The 26,058-nt window shown below is 37.6% G+C and overlaps 1 protein-coding gene across 2 annotated transcripts in view; it reads right to left on the bottom strand.

Annotated features, from left to right (window-relative positions):
• Positions 1–9,155: 9,155 nt before the first annotated feature.
• plpp3 (phospholipid phosphatase 3) overlaps positions 9,156–26,058 on the bottom strand; it is a 32,807-nt gene continuing 15,904 nt past the window's right edge. Inside the window, exons 2-6 of one of the 2 annotated variants that reach the window (XM_046836180.1) lie at positions 25,738–25,895; positions 23,768–24,048; positions 22,547–22,604; positions 17,364–17,540; positions 9,156–11,370 (exon numbers count right to left, since the gene is read on the bottom strand). In XM_046836180.1, coding sequence (XP_046692136.1) covers positions 11,242–11,370; positions 17,364–17,540; positions 22,547–22,604; positions 23,768–24,048; positions 25,738–25,895 — 803 coding nt within the window. In that variant the 3' untranslated portion in view covers positions 9,156–11,241. The remainder of the gene's footprint in view (positions 11,371–17,363; positions 17,541–22,546; positions 22,605–23,767; positions 24,049–25,737; positions 25,896–26,058) is intronic. The other variant, XM_046836181.1, reaches the window with a different exon arrangement.

The raw sequence follows: 26,058 nt of genomic DNA, 5'->3' as shown, positions 1-26,058 counted from the left end.
TGGTGACATTTCGACCTTTGCTGTGACCCTTAACCTCTAGGGTTGAACAACAGTCTCGGCACTGTGAGGATTGGCATATCTTTTGTTTGCCTACATGCCACTCCATCTTAAAGCGAAACAGAAACAACTAGACTCATGCAGACAGACAGAGAAGTCATCTCGTCCAGAAGCAAATTTTCTTGTTTAGTTTCAGTATAACAATAAACTACTTTATAAAGGATCAGTAAAGTTTGTGAGTGGGTGTAGCTTGCTGTAAAAGGTGACACTACTTGTACTTTCTGGAAACATTCTCTTTGATGACTCATCCAAGAAACAAGATGATTAGAAGCAAATGTGACCAGTGGGCAGTGCTGATATCTGGGATTTCCTGTACGCTCTCAGTATGTTGCATTAGTATAAAAAAAACAACATTTGTGTATGCGTGTATTGTATAGGAGTTGTCTGCACTTTAAGACTAGGTTATTGGCTTAGTTGACTTGAACGGTCTTTCTTAGATTGTTTTCTATTTCCTAGCAGGTACTACTGCAAATTTGTAAGAATCTGTATAAACTCATTTCCAGTGTTTAACATAAAAGTTCTCGCTTTCCTTTCAGCTTTATTCCACTCATAATTTATATTTTATATTGGCTGTACATATTCTATAGTATGTAGGATAGCCAAGGATTTAAATGTTATTTTAAGTAAGTACAGTTAGAATTTGAGTCTGTATAAAAGCACCAGGCACCCACCACCATCCACCTTTGCCCTATCATATGACAGCTACCAGCCAGGAAGGGGGTGAAGGTTGACGTATCTCATTGAATGACAAGCATAGACCATGATTGGCTAGTGTTACTGTGATTGACAAGGAAAAATGAGTTTATCCAGAGAGCTTGACCAATTTTACTCCCTTGAGTCCTAGCTATGGATATCTGTCACATCCTGTGAATTTGCTCAATCAAGAAACAGAACTAGATGTAGGATGAAGTCAATGAGGGACTGATTAGAGTAAAGTCTACTGTGAGCAGTCACTTAGATATCATCAGTTACACTCCTGGCATATACTTTATTCATCTGAGGAATCGTGCGCCATGTAAGAATATGTTGTTTTAGTTGTTTGCATTGTAAATGGCGATAAACAAGGCGGATTAAAATCTTGCAGATCTGGATGAAACTGTAAGAGAGACAGTGACATGATATTAAATATGGGAATATCTATGAGTATCCTGACAGAAATATCATAAATGAGCAATGCATTACTTCACATGATATTATTAATCATATTATAACAATCATGTGAAGCAATTTTTTAACTAGCTTTACTAAATACTATACAATGTTTAAAACTGTATAAAAACAATAAAATAATATGGACAACATGTGCTATGTCTGTATACTTTGAGTTTGTTTTCAAAATGGGGTAAATTTCGAACCCAAATCTAAGGATGAACTCATTCTGTCTAATGGCCTGTCTCTGCTATTGTTTACATGAATCTACAATCCGGACTAGAAATACCTCAGTCCCAACCTCTATTTATCCCATTCTGTGTATTTAATATTTGCTAGGATATTTGCTAGGATATTTGCTTTCACTTGGCTCCACAAGTGCAAAATAATCTGCTTTAAGCTATTTATTAACAGGGAATAATTAGATGAGAATAAGTAAAAATAAAAGTTTTTTTTACTTATAAAGGTATAAAGATTTATACCAGCCACTAATTAAGAGGACTTGAGAATTACCACACTGGAATAAATCACAGGTGGCATCTGATTCTGGATTATTTCACGAGCAATACATGACCCTCTGGAATGGACGAAAAATGAGCGAGTATTTTCCGAATAACTTCAGGGCCTGGTATTAAACAGCTGTGGAAATCAAGCTTTTGCCACATTCTGGTTCTTATACAGAATGTCACATGGAAAACAAGAAAACAGTGACTTTCATTCTGTAATGTTTAGAAATCGGATGACCTCCTAAATGCTTCATTGCTTGTTCAGCCAGAAATCACCACTGATTTATAAATAATGTAACGCCATCTAGATCAGCTTTTTGTAAAGATTATAGGTTATATAATCCAACATGACTTCATAATAATTCCATTATATAGATGTGATACAAGCCAGCTCTTCCAGTTCATAGAGGTAACTGTATTGACAGACAGTATTCTCTGAAAGCCACAAGTGTTGTAGAATTCTAATCTTACAATCATACTTGTTGATGAACCCGAATAATCACTCACGCATAGGGTTAAAAGAAAGGGAGGGGTACATCGAGGCAGACGAGAAGCAGACGTAGTTGTGGAATGCAACAGCAGCCTCAAGCTATCTGTGTTTATACTGGAGTTAGAGGGAGGGGAGAGAGTAGACTGATGGACAAGAGATACACAATGTGAAGCTCAGGTAGAAAAGAATTTAAGGTGTGTGTGTTTTTTTTTTTTGTCTTTTACTCAGACAGTTTAAAGTGTCATGAATTACAAATGATACATATTTGACTATTGCCACACATCAGCTGGAGTTTCAACTTGTTTAAAACTGGGCTTTGGTTTATTTATTTATTTTATGTTAATTCATGTAAATTGTTACTTGATGAATATCCTGGCCAAAGCATCATTCGATGGTGTGTAATTACTATCAGAGTGTGTTTCTATTAGAAACACGTCAGGAAGCTGAAACTATTTGAAATCCCTTGAGAAACCAGAAGCAGATGTCATTTCACTACGTAATCCTTCATTGCATCCTTTCCAAACACACTAAGGAAAAATCTAGCTCCTTAAAGTTTTTTTCAGAGACTGTACTACATACAACGCATTCAACTTTTTGAATGGATGATTTTAACATGATTCTTATACATAACTCAGAATACTGAACACATACTGTACACATACTGTCCCCATAAACCATTCACAACCACATACAAATCCAATTACACCTCAAACAAGTTATACAAGCTTATGTCCTTTAAGCACAAGCTCCCCATTATAGCACATATATGAGTAAAATGCCATGCATGCATGATTCATCTTGTCTAAAGATAAAATATGGTGTTGAGACGTCACGTCTCAACACCATATTTTATCTTTAGACAAGAGCTTGTGTTCAGAGACAATGAGAGCATGAGAGCAAGTGAGAAAGAGCATCTTTAGTTGAGTTAATGTGTTCCAGATCATCCTCCCACAACGGAGAGTGCATGAGACAGGAGGCAGGTGTCCACCAGTGTCTACATCCACACTTCCCTTAAGTCAGCATTAGTTCCAGATTCTCAGCATTCTCCCTCTAGTTACTGGAAAATTGGACAAGTGTTGTCCAACTCAGCATTCGCAGCAGACATTACGTGGTGTGACTCAAACCCCCTTGAGCTGACCACTAGCTCGACATGAAGAAGTGGTGAATCCCTCTTAGCCGCAAGAAACACCAAGACTCCCAAAAGAAAAATGACTTATTACTGTTAAACGGATTGCTCCATATTTTATCAAAAGAATGACACAAAAGACCTTTACTAGAAATTCTGTAACAAATGTAAGATTCCATTCTGTTCATTCCTTAACACTGAGTAATGTAATTTATTTAATGTAATGTCCAACTGAAGAGAAAAATTATAATAATAAAGGAATTAGGATACATCAACAAACACAGAAGCAATTCAAAGAAGCAAGGGCCAGAAGTCATGGCTGGAGAACAAACACTTAACAGTGCGGCACATGCATTATCTCTTAATATGGCTCTATTGGCGTGTCTGGCTAAGGTATGTGAGACACAAAGACGTCAGTATATCAGATCTGAAAGATCTTAGAAGTCAAGGCCGACCTTTATATGGCAATGAGCACTGCAATGTTCACCAGTTACTGTTAATCTTATTACTGACAATAAGACTAGAAATTACCTACATAATGTTTTTCTTTTCTTTTTCTTTTCTTTTTTTTTTATTAAGTATAAGTAATATACTGATTTGCTGTTACTAATTCAGGTACCAGATGCATGTCTGCTCTCTCTATCAGCTATGATGAGCTGCTAAGAAGAGAGAATCCACGCAGATCTGTTCTGTTCTAGCAATTACTATTATTCCATTATGAGTTATGATGAGATGTAATTTTCTAAAAAATACAGTAGGGTCCAAAAGTTTAGAAAAGAAAACATTATGTATTATTATGTAAATTTGAATTATGTAAAATAATGTTAAAGATTATTTAGTACAACAGTTTTCATTTCAAATTATACAGTATTATTGGCAAAAACTGGAATGAAAAGTATAATTTTTCGAATCCAGAGCTTCTCAGTGTTTTGCCTTCTCTGGTTTTTGCTTTAATTACAGTGTGTACTTAAGCTGACACAAGTTTGTGCAAAACTTTATGATCTACTTCATCAAATCCATCATCTTCTGAACACTCTGCAATAGAGGAGATTAACCATGAGGGAAATCTGACCTTTAAAACAAACCACTTTCTGGTTATATCCAATTTGAAATCAAATTGGAGAGCTATCATATCCCTCACTGAAACCATGCCAATGCAATACTTGTGTAGGCCCACCACTCAAAACACACAGCACAATACACATTTTTTGCAGATGCAGCTTTGGAAACTGATTGTAATAGATGCAAAATACATATTTTTATTACAATCAAATGTAAAAGCTTTATTCCAGTGCAAAGTATGTTTAAACTACTATACAACTGAGGGTAAATGTGTCATTCTGATTAGGTTTTGGCAAAAATGCTTGGTTGTCTGGACTTTTAAAACAATTTATCTAATTCACAAATATCAATGCTTTGCACTCTTTTTAGATTTACCCAGATGTCTCTGTTGTTAATGAACCTTGGAGAGATTTTATCAAACATCAACACTTCAGCTTCCCATGAGATGAAGACGCTTGTGTTGTTGGCTTTCTGATGTTTAAGAGTTCTTCCTAAAAAAAAAAGAAAAAAAAAGAAAAAAGAACAATTGTTTTTCTTTCACCACTTGTTAAGATTAGCTCATAGTATGTTGAAACTGGCTGTTGTTCTACATTGCACTTAGTCAAGAGCATAAGTGAATTGTGCACACAAACTCAATTAGATTGTGTATAAAATGTCAGGTCTGACAGCCAGAACTACTCAAGCAGAGCTGTCCTTGTTGTGAATTATTCGCAAATATTTACTCGGATTTGCATTCTGCAGTTGGATTTGACGAAATCTTAAATGCAAAGGGACTAATATTTACTTTTTGTAGTCAGTTTACCTCTTCCACACGAACCACATATGGCAGTAAATTGGTGGAAAAGGAACAGGGTAAAGTGGAGGGGCTGTTCAGAATTGCAAAGACTCATGAACTGTGTTTCAGTAATGAATAATACAGATACACACCGTGTCTGCAGTTTTGTAGCTATATCATACTTCAGAATCAGAGCTGATATAGGAGTGATCTGCTTCTCCTTGACACTTATTTGACTGTATACCTCCAAAGGCTATTTGTTTTTTAAGAAATTTGACAAAGCAGCATTACACACTTCAGCATTACACAATTGGTCCGGGGGGAAATGAAGAGTTTGGGCATAAATCACCATTCATGTATATATGTTTAAAACTGTATGTCTTTTTTATCTATATTCATCTTTATGTCTAGTTTCCATAATTCAGACTAGTTGTCTGTACAGAGATAAACAGTTCCTACCTAAAAGAGCACAGGATTAATATACATCAATCCTCATGTGTGGCAATGTCCCAACTACACATGATATACCTACCATACAAGCCTCTGCTGACAGTCTCAAAAGTCAAGACTGAAATGAATGCCTTTGATGACTTGCAACATTATGGGTAAAAAGAAATGCAGTGCTTAGTAGTCTGCCCATCACAAGAACAAGATCTGTGCAAATGATCAGCATGCACAGGGATGAAAACCACTTCGGCCTAATAGCCTTAACATTGAAATGTGACAGCTGTCGGATTGCAGGCTCAGCCAGCAGAGTCTCAGTGGTCAAAAAGCAAACACATGCCACATCACTATGCTATTTCTCAACCATTTCTCCCTATTTAGAGATGCACCCACTGACAACACTGCTTGAATTAGATTTTATAGTATGAGAATAAAAATTAATCATAGAATGACAAAGAACATTGGTTTCTTATCTATCTATGAAACCCAGTGGAGTGCATGATACCTCTTGTATCTTTTATTGCACTTTTCTGGCCACAAACTTCAGAAAACTTATTATACGATTACAAAAATCAAACATATGATTATTTGGCATATACATACACATACCAAATATGGTTTCTCTAATAATTTCAAGGATGAAGCTTTAATGCTTTTTTTTTTTTTGGATTGGTTAAATCATTTACATAAATATCCAAAAGATCTATGTCAACATTTAAAACTTTTAATTAGTAAAAATGTCTAGAAACATTTAATTTATGGTAATCATGTACTTCAGGATCACTTATAAATACAATAAATATATTTTAACAATGTTTTCATTATTACATTTGTACAACTGATTTTGGTTCTGAGTTTTGTATTACTGAGGAAAACCCAATCTTTAAATGTTTTAAATGTACATACTTACTCATTAAAATCCAATCAAAAACCTACTGTAACCCACATAACTGAGACAACAAAAATTAGACCATCTGTACCTTTCACTATTCAATGGATGTTATTGGTTTACTTACTTATTACTCTATATATGGAGCCAACAGGAAACGATGTGATTAGTTTAAGTCTATATTTGCTCCACAGGATAATCCTGTGGAAATAAGCACTTGATTAATTCCAGTAAAAGCAGCCGACGCTGAAACATTTGCCGTGGCATTTTGAAAGGATTAGTGTAGCAAAATGGTGCACCATGAAAAATGTATTTGTGATCAAGTAAAACGCAGTGACACTTTCAAATAATGCACAAACTCTTCAAAATTATTTAATTCTTAAATAATGATACAGATATTGCTCAAATATAACATCAGGTGTACCTATAAAATTCTCATTAATCCTTTGTTATTTTGATTGTCCTGGGTTAGCTACCACCCTCCTTACCCACCCAACACACACAGGCACACACCCATCACCATAAATCCATCTCCCTTCCTCCCTGTCTTTCTCTTTTCTCTAGCATAGCTCTGAGGAATGCATTCCATTTCCCTAAAGGAAGTGAGGAACTGAGCCCTGCCCAGGGTCCCCCTCCTCTTTCTTGGTTACAGTGAACTGAAAAGCCCCTGTGAGCCACGGACCCCCTTCCTGCAGGTTCCACCCTTGAGCTGGCCTCATTCCCATATCTGCCACAGCTGGACAGTTTCTCCCCCAACCACAGTGCCCCCCTTGTCCCTGGATGAATTTTTTTCACTCTACTGTATATGTGGTCCTACTGTATGCCAACACTTCTATTTCCCCAAAGTCCAAGTGCCCTCCTGTGCAGTCATTCAGCCCAGGCCCAGTAGCTTTTAGTTTGCTCAAATAGTTCATTTGAATGTGGGGTTTTCTATAAGTGGACTACAAATATTAGACAGTGCTATTATATATTATTTATACTGTATATTGAGTATCCAGATTTTCAAAGAGAGTTTTGGAAATCTGTATTAAATTCATGCTCAAAAGTACTGGGTGTCAAGGACAAACCTCAAGATTCAATCCTGCAGGTCAGTGTAACTGATTATGGCAGAAGATAACAGCTGAAAAGAGAGATTTCAGCATAGTCTTGCAAGGGGAGAGAGAGAGAGAGAGAGAGAGAGAGAGAGAGAGAGAGAGAGAGAGAGAGAGAGAGAGAATGGTCCTCATGTGTCAAGAGGAATGGATATATAGATTCTGAGAGTTGATATAGTTGCCCTAAGCAGAAATCCAGACCTGCTAAATAGATGTGATGAAAAGAATGTTTTCCTTTTTTAAGGTCTCTCTCTCTTTCTTTCTCTCTCTCTCTCTCTCTCTCTCTCTCTCACACACACACACACACACACACACACACACACACACACACACAGTTTTTTTCTCTTTAACAGTGTTTTTCTCATGACAGTCAACACTGTTTTACAACTCAAACCTGAAACAACGAACTTTTTATATAATTTTTTTTTATACCAATACACAAATTCCTGTAACTCTCACAGTCAACTGTGAAACATGATGGAACAACCATATCCCTAAATAAGCTTATTTTTTTATGCTACGAACTAATCAAATATTTGGCTTATTATTTAGATGTATAATATATTATTCTGGCTATTTATTGCAATCAGTCAACTTTTTATTTATTCAAGAACTTTCCACTGTCACAGCAGAAGAAATCCAAGTAGCCATTATTTATTTATCTATTTGTGACTTAATAAAATTTGGATTAAACCCTTTGAATTCACATGACCAGACAGACAAGCTAACAACTATAAGATAATCAAAAATATGTACAACTCTGATAATAGTAGGTTATTATTTCTACCACTGCAACAAAATGAACAAAACACAGACCCTCTGTTGATGCTTCAAAGAATCCACTTTAAGCACCACTGAACTAGACTATTCAAAATACTGGCCTAGACATTATTACTGCATTTACTATATACAGACATGCCAGTCTCTGTAAGTAGAAGAGGCAGAGAATAATAACTTCTATCACCCTTTTTCTAAGCACCAATATGGTCTCCATAACAAGCATACACACTCTGACTTATAAGCATGTCTTTTCTCATGGTCTCCTTCCTATACACAGGCAGTGCCAGCTTTTCTCCACACACTTGAGCCAAACATGGTGGCAGTGCCAGCCTGCTTCTTCAGAACTGCTCCAGATGCCACCACTATGATCTATCTGTACCTTCGTTTTTGCCAAGACCTCAAGCTCAACCCTGGCACACTTGTGCTCTTGGCTGCAGTTTTTTTTGACACACATTTATGACTCACCATGGTCCTGTGTCCAATGTTTTGTGCTTGATCGGTTCTTACATCTATCCCGGGGATACTGTAGGTTATAGAGGTGTAAACAGATAAAAAAAAATTTTTTTTTTAATCCCAGCCCCTTTCTGTAACAAATCTGAAAGCAAATTTACTGCAACAAGTCAGACACACTGTCTTTAAAACTGCCCTCAGAGACCATAACACTGGTAGCCACACACTCTGTAGCACACTGCCAAAAACAGTGAAGTCATGCACTCTTTCAAAGTGTGTTACGCTAGAGTGAACATTAACACCCTTATTACTTAAACAATCACGTAATACTTTCTGTTCATAATAAGCATTTTTTTTTATTTCATAACACATGTATTAGATCTAGGTACATTTAGCAGAAAAAAAATTGCTATTATTTCTTTTGTACAAAACAATGAGACAATACAAAAATATTAATAGTGAAATTTGATACATTTTTGTAGGTGTAGTTCTTTAAAAAACTTAATATGACAAATCTACAATAGTTTAGTAAGCTAAATACAGAAAAAAATTGTCAATCAATGCTTGGTGAAGCAGCAATTTGTAAATAACACAGGTCATGACACTGTTTTTCTTTATAGTGGATATATCTAAATATGTTCAGAAATAATATTTTACATAGTTAATTTTAGTGATCTATACATTATTTATATATTTAAGAGAGAGAGAGAGAGAGAGAGAGAGAGAGAGAGAGAGAGAGAGAGAGAGAGAAAACAGTTTGCTGAAATGATAGGACGGACTAGACAACATGAGGGATGTGCAACTTGTTTAGAGTCTGGGTGGCATTGTGTAGATAATACACTATACTGGTATGTAAACTAATCTGGCAGCACTGTACATGTGTTAGTGAGAACAGTAGACTTTGTTTTAAGATAAGAAAAGGCCCAAGAGGCATTTAAAGAAAATAAATCCACAGTTTTCTTCCATTTTTTTTCTTCACATGGTAACAGTCTTCTGCACAGAGGCAGGGACTATGTGCAGGAACACAGTGAGACACACACATACACAGAATCTCACTCATACTGTACACACTTACACACACACACACACACACACACACACACACACACACACACACACACACAAAATGTGGCACTGAGTGTGGTGGGACCCCACACCTTAAACATGTTGGGTTGGATGGGAGTTCTGGCAGGCAATTTCATTAACACCATCCCTGGCTATTAATACAGTTGGCACTGCTGTTGAGTGATTATGTGTTTGGAAGGGAGAAAAATCAATACCAGCCAGCAGAAGAGACTCGTTCACCCATCCAAAAATGAAATGTGCCAAGCCCGTGCAGTCGATTGGACTCAACCTGCCTGCCTGCATCCCATCTTTCCCAGCACAAGTCACACCCAGTGGAGGCAGATGCATGGCTCTGCCATGCTTTCTTACCTACATAATTTTTTTATTCACTATTTCACTATTAAAATTGGACTACCTTTTGTTATCTACAGCCCATTCCCCCCATCCCTTCCCTTAAAACCCCACTAAAATGCAACATCCCTTGGAGCTTGGCCTCTGTGTGGATAGCTTTAGACAGCCAGGATAGGTCTAGTGCTTAGGAGTGTCAGCATATCATAATGATATGTGTAGTTCACTAGATTCTGCAGGACCCCCACATACCACAGTGTAAGAGTTCAACTGGTATTTAGTCTAACACTAAACCTCATCGAGAGTCCTCAGAGCTAAACCGCCCAGATAGCGAGTGGTGACGTTTTTTTTTTAATAATGATCGAATATAGTGCTATAAGTTATTATTTCTTAATTTTGTTAATATATCTGTGCTAGTAACTTTGCAGGTAATAAAGTATCATTCCTAACTAAGGAATTTGTTGTCTTATACTGGCAAAAGGCCTTGGAGACAAGAGAGGAAAAGGGGTTATAATATAAAGAGTAAGAGAGAGGGAGAAAGAGAGAGCAGGCGTCACATGACCAGTCACACTTACAGTCACAATCTTCATTCATTTTCCATGCATCCATTCATTCATTAGTACTTGTTTTGCTTTCCTTCTGCCCCATTATTAATGTGGCCCTTGTATTCTTTCTGCATTTAACTCCATTGAGGGTTATATGCACATTTAGTCTCTGCTGCTTTAGGAACAAACTCCCAAAAATAATTGACTTTTCTTATGATTGTTTAGCATTCATAAATTGGGCTCAAATAAGAAACAGCAAGGTTTGTAAAAGTACAAAAATAAAGAGTCTCAATAGTAAAAAAAAAAAAAAAAAGTCTCTGTCTCCTGCCTCTACATTCTACTGTCAGATGAGAGAAAGAGAGAGCAGCAGCTAAAATGCTGCTTCTCTTTATTCACAGGTGGCTCTTCAGGTTCTTCAAACGGTATGATGGAATTCTAGGGATGCTTCCTCCCATGTTCTCCTCTCACACCATGTTGTGATGGTTGTTCCTGTCTATGATGTCAGTTGAGGGTAGGAGTTCTTTCTTGATGGGTGAAGGTGGAGGACTGACGGTCTTGTCTTTGGGCTTAAATAGGTCCGACACATAGAAGACCTACAGAAGAGACAAAAGAAAACAAAAGTATTGTTAAAATAAAGCCTAAAGCGACCACAAGCTGTACCCATACAAAGCAGCAATCTTAAATATAACATGTACATGTTGTTAGGTATTAGTCCACCACTAAATAGTGAAATGATATATAATTTTTATGAGTCAAAACTTAGTTCAGATGGGGCTTTTAAAAACGTTATCAGCTTATGACCTCAGCAGCTCTAACGTAGCTACTTCCTTCTCTGAGCTCATACTCTGATAATCACGGTCCAACCACAATAGTCTTTCAAAATCACTGAGTCACAAGGAAAGACAAAATGCCTGAACTTATTTCCCTGGGCCTCCTTGAAGCAAGTGAAGTCCGAGTGAACCATGTGTAAGAGGTGTTGTGGAAAGGAGAAGATATCGCCTGCCAGCCATGAACGTATGGCCCAATGATATCACTGGTGTAACAGGAAAATAGGGGGGGAATAATAGTTGTGCATGTGGCAGCAAGCCAAGCACTTCCAGAAGGATACTTAAGGAGTCTTGAAGGTCAAACCAGTGATCTAATTCCCCACCTGGACTGGCTTATAAGGCCAAATGGAGTATGAATGTCTGACATTTCGGCTTGGAAAAGTCCAGATGATTTAGTGCTTCTGGCAGAGCTGATGTAAAGATGAAGCCAACACACTCTGCAATTCACAAAAGCCAGTTTACAGTACACAATGTTAAAAGTATACATTTCTGCGATTTCAACATAGTTTATGAAAGGTTACGGTTAAGGTGAGAGCGATGTGCAACATGGTTTTGTGTTTTTTTCTGACTCAATTTGCATCAAATCCAACAAAAGCATTACTTTTTTACTAGATTTCTTTCAACTGTACATGAGATAGAGTTAGATGAAGTGGCTTTCGTCACATTTAGTCATCCACACCCATGTATTTGACTAAAGCCTGGGATCCAGATGAGTGAAATGCTAATAGCAGTAACAGATTCCAACAAGCCTGCCATTGCACACACGTGCACACACATAAAGTAGACAGAAACTGTATAATAGGAAATATATGCATAATTCAACTGGCAAGTTTTTTTTTTTTTTTTTACATTTCCTGTCATGCTATCAGTAATGCCACATCGTAGCAGGGAAATAGCAGAAGGGAAACATGGCACAGCTAAAAAAAGGATTTCCCTTTTTTGGCCTATGACTTATATAAGCCTTCAACTGTTCCAGTTTTAGATTTTAAAAAGGGTACAGGTTTTGACTGAGGGAGTGTTCCTTGCTATTATTTATAACAATGTGTCTTTTATAATGGTGGATAATTGAAACCAATCTCTCTCTATATCTTTGTCTGTCTCTTCACACACAGAGAGTGCTTTGCCATAGTTTGAGTCTGCACACTTTAGAAAGGGCAGCCACGAAGATACAAATGTTCATGATTAGATCATGCCATTTTCTATGTGACCTTTAGACACAAGTACAAATGACATCAGAAAACTGGCACAAAAAATCCCCTCACTAATTGTATGTGTATGCCATTATTCCTCAGAAGAGTACATATGATAGTAATGAGCTCATGAGTATATAATAGCTCTGTGGCAGACGAGCCATTCTATTACACAAAAGACTAACACTACGACCTCTGTCCTCTGACCCTAAGCAGTAATGAAGCTTCATCATGGAGGGAGTGCTTCCTGTGGCGAGACCCTTCCATGTGAAAGTGTTCTTCCTCTGTACTGTTAGCCCATTGTGTTTGAAATGCCTCATCAGCAACAGGAACCAGTGCGGCTTGTGTGTATTTACATGTAAGCATGCAGGAGTGTGTCTTTAATACTGTCCCAACGGAAACCTATTAATAGAGTGGAAAATGTGTATGCCTGATGCTTTTGTACACTATTTAAATATTAAAAAGCGTACCTACTGTATGTCTGGATAGTTTTAAACACTGAATAAGTTTGGAACTCAATCATGCTTTCAAGCCAACGATTTCAAAGATCATGAAGCCGTAAATGAGTTTTTCTTTTAGCCAAAAGAAGTTTTCCACTCATTCATTTGGCCGATTTGAAACACTAAGAAATGGTGCCTTAGTTTTTTTTCTTAGGAAAATGATGCTATATTACTCATAAGTACAGTTTTGTAAGCATTAATTCTCAGAAATTAAGGCTGTTTGGTTTCCAGTTTAGACTTTTTTTTTTAACAAACAGCCAAGCGGGTGCAAAGAGAGAGGCCTATTTTCTATATTTGGATAATCAAATATGAATTATAAATTTCATGCCGGTGAAATTCAACCATGCGGCAGTTAGAAGTGCAGACTTTATAGCATCTGAGTCACACACGGTCAGTCAGGAAGTACCAAAATTAATTGTAAACAATCTAAACATTGTGCCAGGGGGTGTTGGAAATAATTTTTTAGAAAGTGTATCTGCTAGAATATAAAAATATTTTGCATCTCATCTTTCTAACACATACTTTGCAAGAGCGGAGTGTACAAAGATGGACAAAACTATTGAGCGTGGGATTAATGCTAATGATAAACTAATTGCGTGTGTGGTCTTCTTAGTGTTTAATTTAGACTGTATTTGTATGCAAAGGAGTGTGAAAGTGCAGATGTGTAACGACTGTAAAGACAGCATCAGTGTTTGGAACATATTTATCCAGTGTTTAACTTGGGCCGACTTTAATAATGCTGTTAAAATTTCCTCAACTTTACATAAACAGACACATTATTTTTGGCTCTGCACTGCCTCCCCTGCCTATCATGGCTCAAAAGAGAGCTGTAAATGTTGGAAAAAATACCAGACAAGCCAAAATGGGCAGACATATGGAAAAAGACGATAGGCTATCAGGATATCTACCTCTGCACACAGACCATTGGAGAAGAACTCTGTCTTAAACCCTTATCAGTGAAGGAACATGAGTCCGGAACACTGACCATGACCCTTAGCACTCTAGAGGAAAGCTGGGATACTGAAGGTCAGGAAGTGCAAAAAGGAGAGGAGGAGCATGTAGAGCGAGAGTGGAGAGATGGAGAGAAGCAAAGAGGAAAAGGCATTTAATGCATTCCCCTCCAGCTGTTTCCCCTCTACCATTAACTTTCTGCAAGATGCACTTCTAAACTGAGGCATGACTGGTGTCTATGACAATCTCTTCTCTTCTTAGAAATTGGGTCAGCTTTGATAAAATCACATCATTCTGTGGGCAGAAGAGCAGAAGGATGTGACGGCCGTCTAAAGAAAGGTGACTTAAATGGGCTTTTGTCAGACAAAACATAAACCAGGCAGCCCTGGGCTCTTGTGAAAATAGCCCACAGTCTATAGACTTCATATTCAAGTGTGTGTGTGTGTGTATATGCAAAACCTGAGGAGAATTTTGAGGAACTGAGGAGGATTTAGAGCTCCTTTATTGTTTATAGATGCAACCCAAGGAGATCCACGTCTGGGTTTCCTTTCATCAAGCAACGACCAGCGGATTGACGGTACTCTGAGTGTCAACTTCCGACTCCGTGTGCCATATGAGCTGATCCGAACTAATGAGGAGCAGACGTCAAGCCTGTCAGCAGCTCTGCACCACTGCCAAAGCTCACCAGAACACACCACTTAAAAGGCAGGACTCACCACTTCAAAGCCTGTCTCACCGCTTTAAAGCCTGTTGCTTTGGTATCAAATCAAGAATAAGGGATTTTTTTTCTATACAAGCATCCTATCTATAAAAAAAAATTAATTCACTCAAGAATAAACACCAGCACAAACATATAAGATGGATGTAAACAAGGAGAAATGGTTGGCTTTGACATTTAGAATCTTCACGCCCTGATATGGTACAGAACAACCCAGCATGTGATTCTATAAAACTTTTACATTAAACATTAGATCCTGGCTGTGTTTTCATTTGTTCAGCGGCCACGTGCACCGTATGTCCTTCCCATATGTTCCCACTGAACTCTTGTTAGAGATACTCTAATTGGGCTTCCAAAATGTTTGCAGATGTGTGCGTGTGAGTGCAGTGGAACAGGCAGAGGGAAAAGAGGGGAGTGGGAGAGATTCCAGTGCAAGGTCATAAAAAAAACGCACAGACGCCTTAATCTACAAGGCTGTGCTCTCACTCTTTCTTTTAACATGTTCTAGTGGTGCTCGCATTGCCATAGATGTGCCCGTTATATATTATTTGACGAGCTTTATTTTAATAGACAAAATACTGTTAAAAGCAGTAGTTAAAAAGAAAAACTATCTTGGGGAAAAAAATGTGTTTCTGTGGTACCAAAAAAAAGCAAGGGTTTTGAGTGATTTTTTGCTCTATGAAAAAAAATATGTTCATAAAAGTGTTGCCTTTAGAAAGGATTTTATGTTTAGACAAATTTTCTGTGCTTTCTGGGTAATGTAGTTCAACACAAATGTGCCAGGATGTGCCAACCCCTGACAAACGACCTGGTACAATTAGAGCAACAGAATAATTTGCCAGGATTTTGTAATCGCCAACTGAGTTTCTGTGAAAGCACTTTTCATTTAAATGCCACTAACAATTTCCATGTTTGCCTTTGGCCCCCTGTTCAGAGGCAATGTGAAGGCAGTTATGAGGTGGACAAAGTTAAGGATGATTTGGGGTTGTGGTGCTTCCGTGGCCTCGTGCCCTACTGGTTCACCAATAATTAATGTTCTTATGTCTTAGCCTTTCTGAGCTGAAAAAAAAAAATTTGTTTACTGAGAAAAGGAGAAAGAAACAGACAAATAGGGGTTGAATAAAGGAGAGGGTATGTTCTGGGGAATGTACTGGTCTGTATCCAGTGGTTTGGTTTCCAGACTCCGAATAGTCTTCTGTCCTCACTTTGACATGAGGAGAAAAACAGCCAATGATAATGCAACTCTTGAATGCGCCTCATTGTGGCAAGTAAAAAGCTCACCACATGACACTTCCGGCGAATAAGAAGACAAAGAGAATTTTACGATAAAAGATTCTTATTGGGAATAGTATTTTGTAAAAAAAAAAACAGAAATAAAAAACACAACAGAAAGAGAGCAAAGAGTCACAGAAACTCTCAGCACGTGGTTTGTGTTTGTGGGCATGACATCTGCTGTTAAGGCTGCCGAAGCAAACGGTGTCGAGAGTGTCGTAATGTGACACAAATTCTGAGTAGTTAAATATTAATTTCTATACTGCTTTATTTAAAATGTGAAATAATGCTTGAGATTACTTTGGCAAAGGTAACTTTATTCCCTTTTACTAGGGTAATTCAAATACAAAACACTTTGTTTAGTCCATTTAACTGCACACGGAGCACTGTGATTCCCCACGGACCATTATTTCTGACGCACCATCTGCTAAACTCCGGACTGCTCCGGACAGGTAAATACAGAAGGTGCTGAAGAATGAAAAATTCTTCGGGGAGAAAAAAGCGACGGGCGGGGAGAAGATTTAAACCAAAGAAAATAACAAAGTTTGCGAACATTTTAAACTAAAACACAAAGAAAGCACGGTGCAGTATGTCCACCTTTTTTTTTAAGTAATTTGAAATAGATTTTTATATTTAAATTTATATTATTATAATTTTTTATATTTGTATTTGCATTTTGATGTAATATGGCAATTTAATGCACTAATTGGGTTTAGTTTTCACAGATATTCTTGTACGTAATTTAAGCAATAACATAATAATAAAGGAAAATCTGTTTTTTCTCTTATATATTTAGTAATGTTATTTATATATATTTAAAAAATTTACTTCTTATCCGATAACTCAATTAATTGATGGAATAATCGTTAGAATACTTGAATACTAAAATAATCGATAGCTACAGTTCTACTTGTCACATTATCTGCGTATTAATTTTACACTTACCTCTGCACAAACACATCTATTTTGCCCTGGCATATGAAATGATATTGCAACTTGATATGCTGGTATTTGATACGCTGGATGTGATATGACATTTAATGAAAATATTTGCAAGTATTAACCAACCAAAGTTCCATTGTTAAGTCGTGATAAAAAATGATTGGATAACAGGCAGAGTGTACTTACTATGCAGTAGGCCACCAGCGCTCCTTGTACAAATCCAGCAAGCACGTCAGTGGGATGGTGCTTATGGTCTGAAACACGAGATAGGCCGGTGTAGAAGGCCATCATCAAAAGAGTGAACTGGACCAGTGGCCTTAGGAGACGAGCGCCACGCCACGTAAACCGAGACTGCAGATAGAACTGGAGGAAGAGACAGAGGGAAAAAACATTAAACATGGGTATATAGAGTATTGTATATTTATTATATATACAGTAATGTATATATTGAATAATGTATATATTTTTTTGTTAGGTAGAGGAAAAACAGCAGTAAGGAACAATTCTTTCTACACAGCTTTACAAACTAAGAGGGGCAAACCCACACATATTTCAAACAAAAAAATACTACACTATACTACAAACTGAACAATTAACACTCTTTCATGTACATAAAAATAATAAATGAGATTTTTTGAAAATGTTGTTTTTCTGCTTTCTGCAGTTTTTCAAACTTTTTCCACAAGGGATATATATCATAAACCTTGGCCGGATTTTCGCCATCATTTCTAGTCTCCTTGACCTAAATATCTTGAGACAGAATTTATCTTCTGGGAACAGGATGAAGAAAACACCAGTCATATGAGAGAGCAAGAAATGAGGAAGTAGCAGGTGGGGGGGGGTCCAGTAAGGGGATGACGTAGTAGGGCGTTAAAAAGCCCCAACAGAGGAATCTCACAGACGGGTCAGTGTGAACGGCATTCTTTTCCTGCATTCACCATCCAGACGCTGCACATCTTATCAGTGGCATAAAAAAAGGCTATTTCCTGTATGCAAGTCATGGAGGTGAACTGTTAACCAAGTCCCATCACACCCACATCATATCAGACAAAGAGTGAAGACCAAAGTGTCAGACAAAACAAACAATAGCACAGGAACATGAAAGATTGCCAGCTAAGGTGTGGACGAGGTCAGTTTTGTCTTCCTGAATGATTTGCCATTCACATCGCTGCCATTGTGTACCAGAAGGAAAGGATCCCTCCCTACGGATGTTTGGAAATGGAGTTTCCTCACCGCTTGTAGTTCTCTGGTGAGGTCAGGATGGGTGGAGCTCGCTAATCACCGTGGGCCAAATAGTAATCCATATGCTAAAAATGTTATTTTTGTATCTGTATAACGCATGAAAAGATTTCATTTCATTCACCGAACACAATACTAAATCGCTTTGCATACAGAAAACAACCCACAAGTCGGCTAATCTTCGGTTCCCAAACAGCTGCTATTGGGCCTGTGTACTAGTAACTAACACACACTCAGCGTGTTGCAGACAGATTAATGTAATTGGCACTAAGCTATTATCCATTCATGTTATAGCATGAAATGGCCAAGCAAATACAGTATTACAGCATGCTGACTCAGCAACTGGGAAAAATCTTCATCTAGCCTGGCTTTCTTGGACTGCTTTTCTTCCAAATGGAACACCTTTACATTCCAAAGGAAAGAAAATGCACCTTTTTACTAAAACAGAAAGAAAAACAAATTCTATGTATCGATTGCTGTTCAATATGAAACTGTTTTTTTTTCCAACTCAACAATCCGAGAACATCTTTCATTCCAGGAAAAGCAGCACTTACTGGATTTGTGCAAAAAGTGCTCCGTAAGCATTTATTGCTTTAAATGGTTCTACCTACTTTCATTAGAAACCCTGTCATTACCCATAAACACCAAATATCTCACAAACACGTAAATAAAGCATTTGAACAAACTCTCATGGAAATAAAAAACGATCCAAATAACTGCACCCTGTGCAGAGAGATTCAGTAGTGTAAGGTCATAAAACTGACAAAGCAAGGCATATATTCTTTAAAACAGTTCAGTTCTGAAGAAAAAGTTTTACTTGTGATGGTTTGAGAAGGCAATTCCTTTGTCATATGTACTGCAAAGGAGCATGTTTAAACAATAGGGAACACTAGTAAACTTCACTGAAGATAAAACTTTTTTTTACATGTAACATGATGGAAGATATCTCATGTTCGCTATGTCTCTTACATGCTAGTCCCTACTGGCTATCATTAAAAATGCTACACAATGCCTGGAATTTTCTTGAACATAAACAACTGACCACAAAACAAACAAATCAACCAAACCCTTGGGATAGTACACACCGTGAACAGATTAACATACAAACAAAGAAGCAAAAATGTGACCTGTCTAACTACCACAAACCACATCTAATGTTAAAGCTGAACTTATAAAACTGTATGTCAAGCAACAATATCAAACAGCGCAATTAGCTAGGGAAAAAGTTGCTCCAGAAATGGTGCTAGGGAATAGTTAAGCAGATTTTAGCCTAGCAGAGTGACGCGTCTAGGCTTGGAGACGATCATTCTGGTACATTAAAGACTCAATGGTGATGGTGGAGCATCCCTGCAGGGTAACCTACAGTCTCTCTTTCTGCTGGTTGATAACAGAGTGTGCTTAAAGACACACTCATGCCAAGCTCAGATAGAGGCCCTTAGCTATCAAAGTTCTGATAATGTCAACGTGGTGAGGACACCAAGACACACATACACCCAGTGTTCCGGTCCCTTGATCTCCTAAAATCCATGAGGAGCTGGGTGTGGATGGAAGACAAAGTGTCATGATACTCTTATCCCAGGGTGTGGTGTAACACACATACAGAGACACACACACACACGAAGCTGAGACATAACACACTCGTCCAGGAGATAACATGCTTTGTCTTCTTAGACTACTCTGTCTCGTACCATGCATGCATGCCCTGCAGGCAAGTGGATCGCACGATGAGATACACCATGTAAGGCATTAGAGGGTCAGTTGAGGGGGTCTGGAAGGCGCAGTGGAAAAGAGAAAAGTGTATTTTTAAACAGTTAAAACTCCTTGGACTCCACGCATAACCATTAACAAGCCCTAAAGCCATACAGTAAATATTTGGACCTATTGGTGGAATTTTCCTTTCTATTTTGGTGAGAGCCTGTTAAATGGAAAAGCATGTAAAGGGAGTACATTTGCAAAAAGAAAGAGTGTGATTAAAGCTGTTTTTCTCATAGCACTATGCAATCAGTTTGTTTTGCTCTCTGATACGGGTCAGTCTGACTTTTCAGCCATGGTTCACCACATTTTCATCTAAGGTCAGCCTACCCATCAAGAAAGCAACACAATGAACCAGCATCTTCATTAATGTAACTCCAACACAGGAAGTGATGAACAAGAGCAATCACCTCAATGGCCATCTCTGCAATTTCACTCCTTCATCCAGCTATGACACTCTCTCTGACAGTCGCCAGTCATTTCCTAATACTCTACAAGTTGATGTGTCATTTTTTGGCACTACATGGATGCTTTCTTCTGCCTCAAACCAGATCCCAAAAGTTGAGAAATCCCTAGAGACTGCTTTACCGAATAAGCTATTGATCATCAGGCTGGTTAGATGATGATGCGTAACATTCCCTTTAAAAATTAGCATCGACAAAAATCGTGCCAGGAAAATGTTATTCTAACTGACAAGGTAAAAAAATTAACCTGGCAAGAATACAAAACAAACGCTAAGACATGTTAAGACAAAATGATTACATGCACTGCATTTCCTGTCACTCAGTTCATAGAAGAAATGGAAAAATATTCGGTGTGTGTTATAATACAGTTTTTTTTTGTCGGATGGAAATTTCACTGGAAAGTAACACAGTCACGTGTCTTATGTAGGACGTGAGAAGAGATAATGGGGTTTTCAGACAGAGGGGATTTCTGCTTGTGTGAATAGCAGATGTAAATACGATGGAAAGAGTGACAGCAAAGGATGGAGTCATGTCTCCCATGGACTAAAAACCAACAGCAGAGAAGGAAGAAATACAAGCTTGCTTATGATATGAAGTTATTCCCTACTGTCAACCTCTATCAACTTATCATTTTTCAGCTTCATCCATTCATTCATTTATCTTCAGTAAGCACTTAATTCTGATCAGGATCACATTGAATCCAGAGCCTATCCAAGGTGGGAAATGCATGAGACAGATTGTATCCTACTTTTTTGCTGATCACTGTATATCATTTTGGCTTAATGCTTTTTTATAATTTGTTTAACATACATACTACATACACCATTTCAGATTTACACTCACTGTATTTAAATAAGGGTTATATACATATATCAAATATTTAAATGTATATATATATATATATATATATATATATATATATATATATATTTGGCAGATATTCTGCCAGTGATTAGATATTAATTACATTGGTTTCTTGGCTATTCTAAGAGTGAGCATCCATGCTCTATGCACTTGTCCTCTACTCCTAGCTTAATCACTTTGCTAATAGTGCACTAGATGGAAAGCCAATCACTTCTGTCATGAAACACTGTCAGGTCTGTGAGGCCCACAAAGCTGTCAAAGTCACACGTTAGTTTAATGACTGTTCGGAGCATGTTAAGGTGATTGCTGTCTGAGTTAAACCAGCTTCCCCACCCCTATTGGCCCTCTGGCCACATACACACACTATCCCAGCTATGCTCCTGCCACATTCTGCCCTTTCTCACACTCCCACTTAATCTTTCTAAACTCTGGGAACGCACAGCTGGCCGCATTCATTAGCGATCAGGACCATTGGCACCCACACTTCATCTGCCCTACATCAGTGCTCTCTAAGGCTACAGCTGAGGAGGTGGTGACATGGGATCCAGAGGAAAATAAAAGAGAAATGAAGAAAGAAGAAAAACAGGGTGGGCCCAATACCTGAGGTGAGACTAAAAGAATAGAGCTGAAAACAGGAAACCAGTTTGATGTACAATATAAAAACATAAAAAAAACGATTAAGCAGGAAAGGATATCCGTGTTTGTGTGCGATTGGATTTCAGACTGGCGGGACAGTTAGAACAACCCCCTGAACACTACAGGTTGCAAGGAGCGAAAGAGAGAAAAAAAAAAAGAGTGACAGGGATTCAAAGTAAATGTAAGAGAGAAAGATAATGGAGCAGAGGAAGTCTATGCAGCTGCAAAAATAAAATCACCACCAAACAGGACAAAACACACTGTATCCATATCAGTATTGGAGCAGAAAAACAGGTCAATGTGTGTGTGCGTGTGTGTGTGTGTGTGTGTGTGTGTGTGTATACATATAGGTTATATACATACATATATACACATATATATATATATATATATAGGCTTTTGAAATATACTTACAGCCAGATACAGCATGGTGTACATTGAAAATGAGGCATGTCCAGAGAAGAAGGATTTCCTAAAAACACAAAAAAAAACTCATGTAATCCTGATATTAACAACAGAACACTGTGTTGCTTCTTGAAACTTCATTTTCAATCCATAGTTTTGTTTTCGTTTTTCTATTCGGTCTGGTTCAATTTTACACAATACTCATTAATTCTGAAAAAAAAGGACAGACTGATCCGCTGAGGGGAGTGCGGGATGGCGTGCAGCTGGAAAGCATGAAGGTTTTTCCTTCATTGTTAACAAATATAACTATGGAAAATGTAAGCAGACACAAAATACACAAAGTAGAGAACAAAGCACTGGATCAAGAGAAAGTTTATCTCTTGACCCCTGAAACTCAAAAACTTTTACACACCTGAGCATACGATTCATATGTGCTTTTTGACCATTTCACATTTAGTCCCCATTTACTGTTACAATAACCTCCACTCTTCAGGGAAGATGTTTCACTAGATTTTGGAGTGTGCTTGTGGAGATTTGTGCTCATGCAGCCACAAGGGCATTAGTAAAGTCAGGTACTGATGTAGGGTGAGGAGGCCTGGGGTGTAGTCAGTGATTTTATTTATATAATAGGCGTTCAAAAGGTGGTCACTCAAGATCTTCCATTCCAACTCAGGTAAACAACATTTTCATGGATCTGGCTTTGTGCATAGGGGCATTGTCATGTGGGAACAAGCTTGGTTCTCTTAATTAAAGTGAATGAAGAATGTAATACCTCCTCATCCAATGCATTTTCTTTTCTTTTTTTTTACAATTGTGTGCTTCCAACTTTGTGGTAACAGTTTGGGGGGAAAATACATATGGCTAGAAAAGTCAGGTGTCCCAATACTTTTGTCCATATAGTGTATTTTGCTATCAAGCAGCTCAGATGGTCCAAAGTGCTTAAAATCCATACTGCACCGCTTGTTTTGATCAAATAAATTGTAAATCATATTAAATCTTACAGCAATCACACCCTAAGAACTAACTAATACACATGTGCCCAAATAAACAATAAATTAAACACACCAAAGTTTGATAACCGAATAGTGGATATGAGAAGACCTTTCAGTGATATTTTTTAATAGGATAAACAACGTACATGGAAGTGAGGAAGAGTGTGTCACTGACTGACTGAGTGAGCAAGTATAAGCAAGTATGTGTGTGAATGAATTTATGAGCTACATGACTCACCTCGCCTCCTGCACCCTACTTTGATCACCCAAGCACACGTAGTCAGTGATGTAGCCATCGGAGCAGTTGATTTGTGTGTAATCCGGCTTGCATACATCCAGAAAGTGTGGCCTCATGCGCCCCACTGACACCTTGGCAATGTCTGTGAACGACTGGCTGACTGCGCAGCCGAAGATGAACACACCGATCTGCCGATAAAGGGCAGAAATGTACGGGTTTCCCACAAAGGACCGTGAGCCCTGTTTGAAGTAACGGATCCTATAGCACTCTCCGATCACAATCTGCAGGCCAGGGAGAAACATCAGATATTTACTCACATTTGCTTAGAAAATAAAAATCAGAACACCTGTTGGATTTGTAATATTAATAACAAAACTTCATAATGGTCAGGTCTTGAACATGCATAGTGCGTGTTAGATGTACATGCATATAAAATTAGTAAAGAATGCACACTTACATGTGGGGGTGTGTGAAAGAGAGAGATACGAGATTGAAAAAGAGAGGGAGAAAGATGAGTGAGGGGAACAGGAGAACAGGTTTATGAGATCGGGCATGACCTGCCTCTCCTGTAAGTGGTGACATTTAGTGATGGGAATGGAATTAAAAGTGACCTTAATAAAAAAGTAACAGCTGTGGTGATGATGACTTTTTTTTTAAAACCTACTGACTGACTTTTAGCGGTTTAAGAGTCAAATAAAACCCACTGATCCACTTATCGCCATTGTTCTTTGGATAATTTTCTGTCTTTTTCACACTCTAGTGAAAAACATCCAGGCTATTTTTGATTATTAATAATAATAATAATAATAATAATAAATATAAATTAAAAAGGAAACAAGACTTAATTTAGTTTTAAAAGTCCTTAAAATGTAGGGGATATTAATTTATTTAACTACATCATTTTGATAGAAATCATGTTTTACTGCAATGCCCGAAAAAGTCTTTTTCTCAATTTAATTAGCAAAAAAAAGAATAAAATGAGTTCTGAAGATGCATATTCAGAACATCAATATGTTAAAAAAAAAAAAAAAACAACAGCCATATCATTTAAATATCGAGGTCTGAATAGGATATTTGCATGACTGTTAAATAATTTTTTTGTCTGTTCATAATTGTGATAGCTTTGAAACTGGAGACACTATTAATGGTTTACAGATGTGTACATATTTCACATCCTTTCTCCATGCATTTCTTAAGGATTGCTATATTGTGTGTCGTTATGTTCAATAAAGCTATAGCTTTTATATGATCCTTTTTCCAGAATACATCAGAGAAGCTGAAGTATCCCAGCTCTTTGCCAAAACTGTGTCCTGTATTTCAGGAAGCCAGCCTCAGCTGTCAACTAGTGCTATTAAAAGTCCTTTCGGATCTAATAAAGAGAAGTCAGCAGCCCAGCAGCTGCAGGGTTATGTATATCGGCTGGCTTGGATCTGCCATTCCAAATAGAAATTGCAATCCAGAAATAAATGTTAGCCTCATACTGCTGTAAATAAAATAAATAAAAAAGTTACATTTGTAAAATAAAAATTGTACAAATTAATACATAAATATATATATATATATATATATATATATATATATATATATATATATATATATATATATATATATATAAAAACATTCACTAAATAGTATCACAATTTAAACCACAATATGCAATCCCTGGAAAAACAGCAACGGAGAACAAAATGGAATAAAATGAGTAAGAAGAAAAGCCGCTGACCATGAGGAACTTTTTCACATTAAGTTAAGGTTTTCTGTCAGATAAATGTGAATGGTTTAGTTCGGGTATAGTTATAGGGTATAGTCGTTGTGATATTAAGTCACTGGTTATTTTGAATAGATTTCGAAAGTTTACTATTTTAGCTGTTATTAAATGGAGGGGTAAAGATCTAATTCTATGGGGGTGGGGGTTAAGGATGATATGTTGAATATATATATATATATACATATATAAGAGGAGCACTTACAGACATGATGGCAATAAGAATGCCAGCGAGACAGAGCACGGCATCGCTTATGGTTTCTCCGTTTTTATAAGGATACCGGATGGACTGGTCACTGCAGTAAAACCCGCGATGATACGGCTCGATCATGCTAGTTTCGATTAACAGGAAAGGCAGGGCAGCTACAGCGAGAAGGAAAGAGAGAGAAAGAGAGAGAGAGAGAGAGAGAGAGAGAGAGAGAGAGATGCTTCAGGTCAGTCACAGACAAACAGAAAGACACACGCAAAGGAGGCGAGGTGGCACAGTTCAGCACACACAGCAGCCGAGAACCATGGAATACACCAG

The sequence above is a fragment of the Silurus meridionalis genome, chromosome 23 (assembly GCF_014805685.1).
Source record: "Silurus meridionalis isolate SWU-2019-XX chromosome 23, ASM1480568v1, whole genome shotgun sequence".
NCBI lineage: Eukaryota > Metazoa > Chordata > Actinopteri > Siluriformes > Siluridae > Silurus > Silurus meridionalis.
This window is presented reverse-complemented; position numbering and strand designations above follow the sequence as displayed.